Source organism: Miniopterus natalensis, chromosome 8, assembly GCF_054644295.1.
Source record: "Miniopterus natalensis isolate mMinNat1 chromosome 8, mMinNat1.hap1, whole genome shotgun sequence".
Taxonomy (NCBI): Eukaryota; Metazoa; Chordata; class Mammalia; order Chiroptera; family Miniopteridae; genus Miniopterus; species Miniopterus natalensis.
The window spans coordinates 6,198,040-6,210,110 of NC_142088.1; the positions used below are offsets into that span (position 1 = coordinate 6,198,040).

The following is a 12,071-nucleotide window of genomic DNA, read 5'->3' on the forward strand; positions in this document are numbered from 1 at the left end:
GAACAAATAGCTAATAAATACTAATGGAGCACTCACACTACCTAGCTGTTCTAGGTCCTAGAGGGTCCCTTCTCTTTCAGTACTTCAAGCCTAAAGGAACAGACAAATATTTCAAAATTATATGCCATTTTGACAAGTGCTCCAGCAGGACATGGGTCAGGGTGCTGTTGGAACAGACAAGAGCAGTGTCCATCTCACACCTTGGGCTGGAGTGAGGGTGGAAATACAGAAGGGGAGGGGAGGGGAGGGGAGGGTGTGAGCGCGTGCGTGTGTGTGTGTGTGTGTGCGCGTGTGTGTGTGTGTGTGTGTGTGTGCGCATGGGCCCTTGGAGGGAGGCTGGGGAGAAGGAGCCGCCTCCTTGACAGAGGGAGAGAAGGTGGGAGGGGCAAAAGGTGGTTTAAGTGGATAGAGGAGGAATCATCCAGGAGGGGGGAGGGTGATTGGGAGGAGTGTTCCTCAAGAAGGAACATGTGCAAAGGCCCCAGGGCAAATGAGAGTAGGAATTTAATTTAGTATGGCAGATAAGTGCTTTTTAGCTTTCATGGGCATATGAGTTACCTGAGTTTAATGTCAAAATGCAGATTTTGATTCTGTAGTACCAGGGAGAGACTTGAGCTCCTGGGTGGCTAATAAGCTCCCAGGCGGTATCAGCGCTCCTGGTTCACAGGCCCAACTTTGAGTAACAATGTATAGAGAACTCAATTTCCAGGCACTGGACGCTCGTCTCTGGAGAAATAGCTGAATCTTCCCTAAGCCACTGTCGTTACTGATGGTGACCTACTTATTCACACCACCAGGAGCATTAATGGCTTCCTCACAGTGGCAACTCGGGGCCTTACTCGGAAATGACATTTTCTGTAAGGGGGACTGCTTCTCTTCCCTGAATATTTCTAAAGTCAATACTTCAAATTCTGCTTTTCTATCTTTTTTCCCCACCTCGATCTCCTTCCTCCTTGAAACCCATTTAGCAGTTGCAGCTTGAAACTGATCTGAAAGGATGTGCTTAATAAATATTGTCAACACTTGTCAAAAACCAAAGGAAAGTATCCCAGGAGAGAACTCGCAGCCTTACCCATCAGGAGCAAGTTAGAAGGCTGTGCGGTGTCTTGGCATCAGCTCTCTTAATGTCAGTTTGAGCTCATGCTAATGAATGCATGGGTTTCACATTGCTGCCATCTATGCCTCATCCTCAAGCAGCCAGTGTTCTGCTTCTCTACAGACCAAGGACAGCATCTTTGCAAATACTCTAAAAAGTCCATCTGCATCCCAAAGGCATAGGAACAGACCGGGCTGTGTTGCACAGTCACCTACTGGAAATTCACTCCTATGTCACATGGTCTAAAAGATAAGCCTCTCTCCATATAGTTTTGGATTCAGGCATCATTGAATTGATTTATCATGTTTCTGGGGACTAGAAGATGCTTTTGCTTTGAATATTGGTGCAGTGGAGTTGAATCACTTGTTATCAAGTAATGCACTTGTGATCAAGTAATGGTGCCAGGTGGGTACTGGACATACTGGGGGGAACACTTTGTGAAGTGTATGATTGTCTGACCACTCTGCTGTATACCTAAAATTAATACAAAATAATATTGAATGTCAACTGTAATTGAAAAATAAATTTAAAAGAATAAAAAGAATAAAATTAAATAACAATTTTTAAAGAAGCTATTAACAGAGCAGAAGTCAGGTAGATGCATTGCATCCACCTAAGAACTGGGCTGCAGTTTTATATTCACAATAGAGCAGCTCCTAGTGGTTCCCCAATTACAAAAGTGAAGCCAGCACAGAAATAGCAGGCAGATCTGCAGCAGTCAGCCAATCTGAAAGATGTTTTTTTTTTATAAGCCCCGTTATGCTTCTTCCTTTCTGGATATGGAGATGGCTCACTGGAACGTGTTCTCTTTTGTGTTTTGGCATAAACAGCACCTCGGAGTCACCACTGATGTGTGAGGTCCCGGCAGCCCAGCAGGGCGGCGCCAGCGGCAGCTCGGGGGGCAGCCTGGGGAGCTCCATAACGGCCTGTAAGAAGGTAACCTTGCCACCGCCCCCTTCTGCTCCCCGACTGAACTTGAACTCTAGTGTGACTTTTCGAGCACTTTTTCTAAAGCAGAAACAACAAAAACAACAGAATGGCCCACAATTTGTTTGCAATAACCCCAAATGACATTAAAAGTGTAATTCATGGAAATAATCAGAAAACTCAAGTAGTTCAGAAAGATGACTTGAAAATAAGCCTCCAGGGCCACAGCACCTCAATCTTAGCCTCCTCCCAGTCCCTCTTCCCACATGTAGCCAAGGGGAACAGCTTCTTGGATCTCTGTTCAGAAAAGTCTTCACAGGCTTTGAATGGCTCACCTTATAATATTACACTCCTAAAGCCTGTATCTAAGAAAAATGCACGGTTCTTCTAATTTTGATATTTTCTCAAAGAGAAGGGTAGGCTTGGCTTATTTATTAGGAGAATCAAAATTGCACATATTAGACTACAGAATTTTGTGACAGTGGATGGACCTGGAAAGTATTATGCTAAGTGAAATAAGCCAGTCAGAGGAAGACAAATACCACATGATTTTACTTATATGTAGATTGAAGCCAGGGAAATGACCCATCGAAGTTGGAATGTAAGTTAACCTCTATGTCACTCTAATTTAATGAGGAGGAAACCCAAGGGGAAGTTTAATGTATGAAATATGATTCTCCAAAGTAATGCATTTAAAATGATGGAACTTCAGAATATTACAGGAAAAAATGGGAGAAAAAGCCACTAATAGAGAGTAGACACTAGAGCCTTCCATAGTATCTCTTGAACTGCATCTCACACAAACATTGCCTGATGTCCCTTCTTGTAAGACAGTACAGACACCATTGTTAAACTGAATCATGGAGATTTTCCATTAAATGAGCTAAGTGACTATAAATGCTGTCCTTTTACGTATATTAAACACTAGGTGAAAGGTCTTTGTACCTCTTTAAAATAAATCACAATCTGTTATCTTTAGTGTGGCAGTTGGAGGTTGCGTAACAAACTTGAACTTAGATTTTAAAGGCCTGATTCTCTTCTTACTGTGTGATCTTAGGCCAGTGCTGTAACTTCTCCGATTCAGATGTCGTAGGGTTGGTGTGATGTGGAAGGTTTGTGTTTAAGCCCTTGGCACACGTACCTGATGATCAAAAATTTTAGTTGATCCAAATAAATGATCTTTAAATAGAGCAAACTTTATTTCTATAGAATTTTAAAACTAATTTTAAAACTAATCTGAACACAACATGCAGTGTGCCTTCATTGTTGACTATCTGTTAGATTTTCCTCTACTCTGAAAGCATTTTGGTCCATGTCATATCTTCACAATAGCTGGACATTTTCAATCCATGCTTTACTTCATGGTCTAAAGATCTGCTCTTTGGGATCCAGTAGAGCCAAGTCTGTGAGTAGGGTTTGTGCAAGAAAAGAATTGTTGAAGAAAACGCAACACCCCAAATATCTTCTTATTGCGTCGTGTTAATGAAATTCACCTTAAACTTAGACTTATTAAAGGCAGCAGACTGAAAACACTCCAGGTTCCCAGAGGCAGAGTTTGATCTCAATATGACTCCTGATCAGCTCTTTGAAGTCTTGAGGGCATTCTTTGCCATGACTGGCCTCCTTTAAACTGACTTAAATTTGCTATCGACAGTGGCACAAGTACATCTAAAGAAACAGAATGATGTCCCTGAATGCTTCCTCTTATTCTGTAAAATACACTTTCATCTAAGCCTGTATCTTTTTGATGACCCATAATTAACTAAAGCAATTGAATTAATGTGCGCAGGCATGGGCATACAAACTGGGAGGCTCTTGCACAGTCTGAGCCATATCTCTGAAGACATTTTTATTAGTCAGAAATGTATTGCTCTTGGCAAAAAGCCTCAAATTTCAGGAAGCACACAATGAAAAATAGCTGTAATATTCTATATCTATAAAAGCTGTGTCCTTTAAGGAAGGAAGAATTAAAAAAAAAATAAAATTGAACAAATAAAATCAAAAACAAAACCAGCATAATTGAGCACATTTACCTTTTTATGCAAGGGAGACTCCAGGCTTTTCCCCTTGGAGTATAAAACACCCCCAGCTCTGGTCAACACTCTCCTCTGATCAAGCGACCTAGTGACGGTCCCCACGCCCAGCTGCTAATCCCAGAGAGTGCCCTCTCCAGATTTTGCTGAATGGCTGGGTGTCCTGCGTTATCACCATTCTGCAGGGATAATTGGAAGCCTTGGAGAAACAGGGAGTTTTTTTAAAAAAGAAAGAAAGAATTGTCTTAGTAAAAGTGATATTTGAAGAAAACGAATCCAGTAGGTCTAAAGGTGATTCCTTTCCGTAAGGAAGACTGGGATCCGGGCAGCCAGGGAGGCCTACTTGGTGCGGATGGGGCGGGAGGGAGGCCAGACCCGCGTGCGGACTCTGCTGAGCTGCCTGCAGAAGTCGAGGTCAGGAGGGCTCTGTGGCGCTGAGAGCTAATCGGAAGAGTGACTTCTGGCTGTTTAGGCCAGGATACCCACGCGTGGTGCTGCCACTGAGGTCACTGGGGGGGAGCTCAGGAGAGAAGCTGCAGAAGGAGGTCCATGGGCTCAGATTCAGCCCAGCTGCATCCAAAGAGCCAGCCACAAAATTTCCTCTAAAGGCAATTTCCCTGAAACACAGTGACATCGAGGAGCCAGGGTTGCACCGAGGCCACAGTGCAGATAACTAGGGCCCTGGAGGGAACCGATTTCCTGTCCCCGCATCAGGCGCAGGTCGAGATGCCGAGGGTCCCCTCCTGCCTGTGGAGCAGCCCGACCCAGCTGAGACCGAGAGCTGGGCCGGCGCGGGGAGCTCATGCTTTGGAAAATGTCATTCGGAAGCCCTATGTGGGAACCTTTGTCTAAAGCTGCCAGTCACGCTCAGTGTTCAGTGTGACTGTGATTCAGTTTCTTATCCCGAAAGTCGGCATGTTCCAGGGCTTCTTCGGGACGCCGCCCGCCTCCCTTCGCTGCCAGCAGTTGCTGGGCAGTGTTTCAGGCTCCAGCGTCCCCGCCCTGTCGCCTACGGCTCAGCTTCCCGAGGGCCCTTTCGCTGTGTGTAAAGAACTCCTGGAAGAATCTCGCTGCGTCTTTTCTTCTCTTTCTTTTCTTTTTAATAAAAAGTAGGACTCTGGAAACCCAAAATAGCTTAGACCATCCTGTGGAACTGAGAGTTACGTTGTACAGTTGGAGCTGGGCAAACCAACTTTTTTCTGAATTCTTGTCATTCCCCAGGCCTCTGTCTTATGTACTAATATCTCTGGCCAGAAACTGAAGGGGTCTAACATCTTTTAAATATCTAGTATGGCACTCAAAGTTTTCTTACTATCTTTGGATATTTAAAGGAAGACTTACTTCCTGACACTAGCCTAAAGGCAGCCTCTCTTTCTTTTCAGCCCCCCATCCAAGAAGCCCTCTCACCTTTGTAGTATGGAGTAGGCCCTATGTCCCCCCCAGTCCTAAGAGCACCCTCCTTTCCTGGATCCCACCCAGCTTGCGTTCCTGAGGAAAGTGCCCCTTTTCAGTTCTGCCAGTGTTTGAGTGGGAAGGAAGGGCATGGCCCTGATCAATTTGAACAGCCTCTAATGGGGCCCTCGGGCTCAGGAACCCCTGAGAATGAGCCCCTCACTTGTGAGCCCACATTTACCAGGCTTATCTCTGTTTTTTGAGATTAACACCCCTGAAAGACCTCCCTACAAGGACTCATACTCTGCAGGGTACAGAGCCTCCAAGAAGCAGGTGTGTCTATTAGCAAACTGTGTGTCCATTTGCACACAACTTAAAAGGCAGTTGTTTCCAGTAGCTTCCTCCAAAGAAGAGAAAAGAGTCTGAGAAATGAGGATTACCACTGTCTTCTTGCCAAAGGCCAGAGGCATGCACTCGCACTGAAGTGACCCACAGTGGTTCAGTCTGCTGTCCCTCTGTCTAGGGGCAATTTTGCATGGCCCATGCTTTGCACAGCTACATAAAATCATCCCAGATCAATGGCAGGCCTCGATGCACGTTGCATATTTTCCTACATGTATAACTTGTCTTACACTTTGCTTCTCGTAACATTAAAAATCATGTCCTCCTCACATATCAACATATCAGCATTATACTGATTCTAAATAGCAATTAACCAACTGCTCTCTACTTCTATGTCTCATTTGATTGCTGACCATTTATAAATTATACTATACTGGCATTTCCTGAGTGTATCTGTTTTTGTAACTCTTGCATTTTGTGCTTGAGACTCAAACTCGGTTATCGCTTTTATGTGGGAAAAGCTCTGATCAGCTTTCAAAGCATTCCTCAGCCAGCTGGCACTTGCATGAAATGGCAAAAATAAATGAGTATGGCTCGAAACTTCTGAATTGTCCTCGGTGCTCTTATGCCATTCCTGTGACTGCTTTGAAATACAGTGTTGTTTTCAGGATACAAATAATTGTGTGGCCCAGGAGAAACAGGCAGCTGTCTGAAGCGGTCGGTATAACTGCCTGGTTCACTTCTTGCCACGTCAGGATGCACCGGTGGCCCGGGCTAACATTTGAAGTCTCTAAATTACATACATGGGACATGGGCAGGGAAATGATTGGGGATAAAGCCTAGAAAACACCTAAATTGGACATAATACCGTACTCCAACCATTGCAGCTTAATAAGTATTCATGAAATGATTAACAGGAGGGAGCTGAATTAAGACCTGCCTTGAATGCCAGGCCATAGTTTGGTAATAATCCCATAACATTGTGGGCTTGACAACAAAGAATATTCTTTCTTCTGTGTTTCCCAGGGCCGAGCCTAGGGTCTAATAGGACTGGAAGGTGAATCACTCATGCTTGTTGAATCAATTAGCCAACTGAGGTTAAGATCCTAGGAGAGAATTAATAACAGCAGTAATCATATTCATAAGAATAATAACTGCTATTTGTTAACGCCTGAAAAAATCAGATCCTTCATGCATTTATTATTTCTAATGTCTACTAGAAATCCCTTGTAGTGAGGGGTAACACCACCCTCATTTTGTTAATGGGGAACCTGAGTCCCAAAGAGGTTAAGTGACTTGCCTGAGGCTACACAGTTAACTAATGAAAAAAAATGGAATTTGAACCAGGTGGACCAGGCCACTCTATCCCGGGGTCAGTGTGGGAGGCAACCAATCCATGTGTTCCTCTCACATGGATGTTTCTCTCTCTCTTTCTCTCTCTCTCTCTCTCTCTCCCTTCCACTCTCTGAAAGCAGTGGAAAAAAATATCCTCAAGTGAGGATTTAAAAAAAGAAAGAAAAGTGTAAGATATGGCAGAGGGATTTTTTTCTTTATCGTTTAGGATGTTCGTGCAATTTTAAGAGAAAATGTGCCATTATTATTTCAAACTCGGGAATGCACAGCGCGCTCCTTATTAGCTCTCCATCTGAAATAACTGAACCTGCTACTGAAAATTGCAGCTAAGTAAATGAGCCATGAGAGCCTGCTGAGTTTACCCTTTCCCCTCAGAAAGCGACTCTCTGTGGGGAGGTTATGTTCACAAGGCTGCGGAGCCCTTACATTCCCAAGCACGTGTTCTCCCTCGGGCACCCTTCTTTCCTAATGCTTGGCCTAACCCTAGGCCCAAAGTGTTTACAGGTCACTCTGCTTCACACGTGCTGCCAGTGGGCTCCCGAAGCTTGTGTGGCCCTTAGTGCACATTGGAAAGGAAGGGGGGGGTGAACGGGGGGGGGGGTGAGTGACCGGATGCTCGGGGTGGGAGGCCCCTGCACACGGCTTGATTTATTGCTCACAAGGGGCGAACTGAGGCTGGGAGCTCGCAGGCGACTCTACTACACAGACAGAAGGATCGGGGCTGGAACTCAGCCCCCCGGCCCCCCAGACCAGGCCTGAGGGAGAGACGGATAAACGCATAGACTGGGATGAGGGGAAGCCAAGAAGGAGAAATTGCACAATTTTACCGATTGCAGTGGACACTGCCTGACGGGGCCTGGGGCCAGAGACTGGGCTCAAACCCCAGCTCTCCCCTAAGCGGGCCAGTCATTAACCGCTCTAAGCCTGGGCACAGGGAGTAATCATTGCTACTGTAGCCAGTGTTTACTGAGCCCTTGCTATGTGCCAAGCACTGCTTTTAAGTACATTAAATATATTAGCCCTTAAATTCTACCTCATAAGTCCAGAGGTTTAGTTCATATAATGTGTATTGTCTGAATTATTCCAGAGTGTTCTCAATAAATGTAGTATTATTTGGTCAATAATTAAAGAATATGAGTTTTAAACAATAATCTCTAAATATTTATAAAATATAAGGGGGAAACTTATTTTAATTATTAATATGATCAGATATATATTATAAATTAGAGGTAAAAACTATGTTCAATTATTTAACTTTAAGTAATAATACCATTTAAAATAACAATTTATTATTTTAAACTATTTTAAAAGAACAATAAATAAGCACATTGCATGTAGACTCGCATATTTTATGTAACAAAACATTTTAGTGAGACGAGCTAGGGAGGTTTGCCTCTGCCTTCATCCCATTGCTCTATCGCAGCCACGGTGAGAACTCCACCGAGGACTCATGAGGCCTTGAGAGTGGAAAGGGAAAAGAGCATCTTACTATTATTGTAAAAATCAGCTGGCCACCGGACCCCCTGGAAGATTTCAGGGACCCCTCAGGGTCCCACTCACACTTTGAGAACCACAGTTGAGTTGAAATCTGTAGGAGAGCTGAGCAGTGCAATTGCCAGCTTCGGGCCACAGCGACAAGCCAAGTTCGCCCCTCAACCTGCTCGTCCACAGTGTCTCTTTACACTGTTCTGGGAAACAATGATGAAAATTTGTCACCGCTGAGTAATAATAAACATTGAGTGGGAAAAGATTTAAAGGTAATGATATCACTTGGCTAGAACAAAAAGTGTTATAGAAAAATATGTCAGAAACATATTTGATTAGCTCACTCTTCAGAGACAAAAACTGATGTATTTTTATCTTTACAGAATGACAATCCGTTGTTGCACAAATGAAATGTAATTGAAGTGTCATTCTATTTTTCTGGCATTAACCAAACTGATTAAATCTGTTCTATTGCTTAGGTGAAGGAACTTGTCAAATATTAGCAGACATGTATCCTAATAAAGTAAAGGGCACCAGGAGAGCATTGGGAATCTTACACAAAATGAGAAAAATTGTGTAAAATATTTATGTAGTGTTTAGACATGGAAGAAATGGAATTGTTTTATTATTTATGAGGTTGCATCTTCAAAATACTTTGGCTGAGAAACATAGCTTTTCTTCCTTGTTTTGACCCAAGCCCAGAAATAAGGTATTTGTAAATCATATTTGGTTCTGTTAAACCACGTATTCAAGTGTGGGTTGCATTACCATATTATTTCTAAAGGGAAAAAATGCTGGCTGTAATGCAGTGTACTCCTAATCATTTAAAACTTAACTGGGTACCATAGGTGTTCTGAAGAATTGGGCCCTATTTCACAGGTAAGTTACCCAAGCGGAAGAACTGAAGAATGATCATTTTAGCAGCAACATTTCACCGAAAGGAAAAACACTACAGTTTTCAAACTGAAAATATTTAGGGAGAGCACTTACACTAAAGTTGATCTCCGTTGCCAATTGAACCTCTCCCCCAAACAAACATTTGACTGCAAGTTGTGCAAAAGTCACACACACATTGACGTGTCCAGGTGCTGGATTTGATGAGAAAGTCACATCAGTATTAGCATCAACGTGTTCCTCGGACACCCATTCCGGGGTGAATATTTTACACAGTCTAGGGGTGCTCTTTTCCTGCAAGTTTTTTTAATATCCAGAGGCTCTAAGGAAAAGAAAGCACCTAGTTTTCTTAGAGAAGAGCCGCTTGTCTAAACAGAAAACTTGCCGCAGGGCGCTGAGGAGGTTTCTCGGTCCCCCAGGTGCTGCGCAGCGACAGCCTGCTCGAGTCCACAGACTACTGGCTGCAGAACCGGCGGGCGCCCTGCCAGGTGGGCTTCGTGGAGGACAAGTCCGAGGGCTCGGCCTGCGCCTCCGTGAGTACCCCCGGGGTGGGCCGAGAACCCGGGCAGCGGGCGCCTGGACTTGGCTCAGGGCAGAAGCGTCCTGATTCGTTAAACACGGGCTTGCGAGAGTCTCCTCTGGAAAATACACAGCCGGTTAGCATGGGCTGTTAACAAAATAGCCCTGGGAGCTCATGTGTCTACTCCCATTTGGCTCATTTCAACAGGTTAATTAATGCGATCGAGGATCTGAAAAGGAAAAACCGTGTTCATATTTTCCAAACTGACTGAGAAAAAGATTCAGAAACAGAATTGTAGGATGAGAAATGAAAGACCGTGCAGGCACCCTCTAGAATCCAGTTCAATATTCTGTAGAACTCCGGCCAGGAGGCATTGCCCAGCATGAAAACTGTAACATTTCTGCACCGTTTTTATATGTTATAGTCATTGTCTGAAACCCCTTTCAAGCCCAGAAGTAACAGGCGTGAGTTGTAACACACTGCAGTTAACTTTTACATACAAAACCTTCCTTTTCGAGGGAAGAGGTGCTCCTGTAGGTAAATATAATGCTTACGGCCGGAATGCGAGTCCCTGTGGTAGATGTGAAACAGGCTCCTGCCTATCCGCCCTCCAAGGCTCTACTCCATGGGAATGGAGACCACCCGCTCTTACAGGGTCGTGATTACAGAGACTGAGGGAGGAAATTTTCAAAAAGGAGAGAAATGTCATTCTCACGGCTGAACTTAAACTGAGAGCATTCGCTCTGAGCTATTCCTGGAGGTGAGTCGCGTGCCAGCACTTAAAAAAAGGAAGCTGAACGTGGGCCGGAGAAGTTTTCATGTGTAATGAGCAGAGCCAGAGCCGGCCGACAGGCGGGAGGTGTACACGCTTTGCACTGCGGAGTCCCCGGCACAAGGGAAGCAGGTCCACCCAACCGACTGCCCTCAATCTCTTGGTTTAGGCAAACGCTATTGAGTCTGCTACTTTGGGGACTTTTGATCCCTTGACCAGAATACTAGTTGTCGGCTAAAAATCTTTGGGGGAAACAAGAAGAGTTAGGTGGCAAGTAATTTAACAGTGAAACCTTCTCTTCGAATTCAGTTCTGAGATGAGTTGGAAAATGCAGGCATTAGCTGATGCTGATCTCTAATTACACAGCTATAAATTGTAAAAGGAGAGAAATCCCAGCAGCTCCTGTATTAAGAAGTCTCCCATTTGAAGAAGGCACTAAAACCCGTCTAGTGAAAGGCAAAGAGGTCATCTCTAAACATTTTAGTTTTGGCATCTGGATTGCAGATCTACAATTAGAAATGCTAGATTTATAGCCAAGTTTAAGATGACCATTGAACCTTCCTACATATAAGAAAACCCTCCTCCCATCCTCCGCCAATCCCAATGGGCTCAAATTTGGACTTAAAACTGTCTGACTTCCTTTCTTAATTCTCTGTCCGTTTCTAGTGTCAGATGATGTCAGTGCAGTTGAGCTGATTTGTCCTGTCTTTGAGGTTCTTCCTATTCTTTCCAAAAGGGGGGAAAAATCTAAGCACAAACAAAAGGTAAACAGATTTGTTTTCCCACAATAGTTCACAATCATTGACACTGACACAAGTGTGAGAAATTGTCCATGATTCTCACCCCAATTTCAGGATCCCTTTGAAAAACTAGCTCTAATCTCTCAAAAAAGTATCCTGTAGTCACTTAACTTACAAGTCCTTTCTCTTCTGATTTGGGGAAGATTTCTCGGATGGGGAGAAGCAGCAGAGGCCCGAGTTGGGCACTGCTGAGGGGCGGGTATAGCTGCAGAAGCAGTAAAGGTCAGCCGTGGAGCTGGCTGACCAGGACAGGGAGCTCTTGATCTAAACAGCCATACAGAGTAGCCAAAAGAGCCCAGGAAAGAGTACTTAATTCCTTTTCAAAAAATTCTGCAAAAAAAGAGAACTATTTTACAATAATATCATCATATCATCATACTTAAAGTTTAATTTTTAAAAATTTAGTTCCATAAAATTACTCCAAATCTAAACCTATTTTCAAATAATAACAGAATCC

General features: G+C 43.9%; 1 protein-coding gene across 1 annotated transcript in view; it reads left to right on the plus strand.

Annotated features, from left to right (window-relative positions):
• Nucleotides 1-1,930: 1,930 nt before the first annotated feature.
• The window catches only part of SPHKAP (SPHK1 interactor, AKAP domain containing), a 62,271-nt gene continuing 52,130 nt past the window's right edge, over nt 1,931-12,071 (plus strand). The window contains exons 1-2 of the mRNA XM_087819967.1: nt 1,931-2,032; nt 9,942-10,055. Of these exons, the coding sequence (XP_087676093.1) occupies nt 1,946-2,032; nt 9,942-10,055 (201 nt within the window). The 5' untranslated portion in view covers nt 1,931-1,945. The remainder of the gene's footprint in view (nt 2,033-9,941; nt 10,056-12,071) is intronic.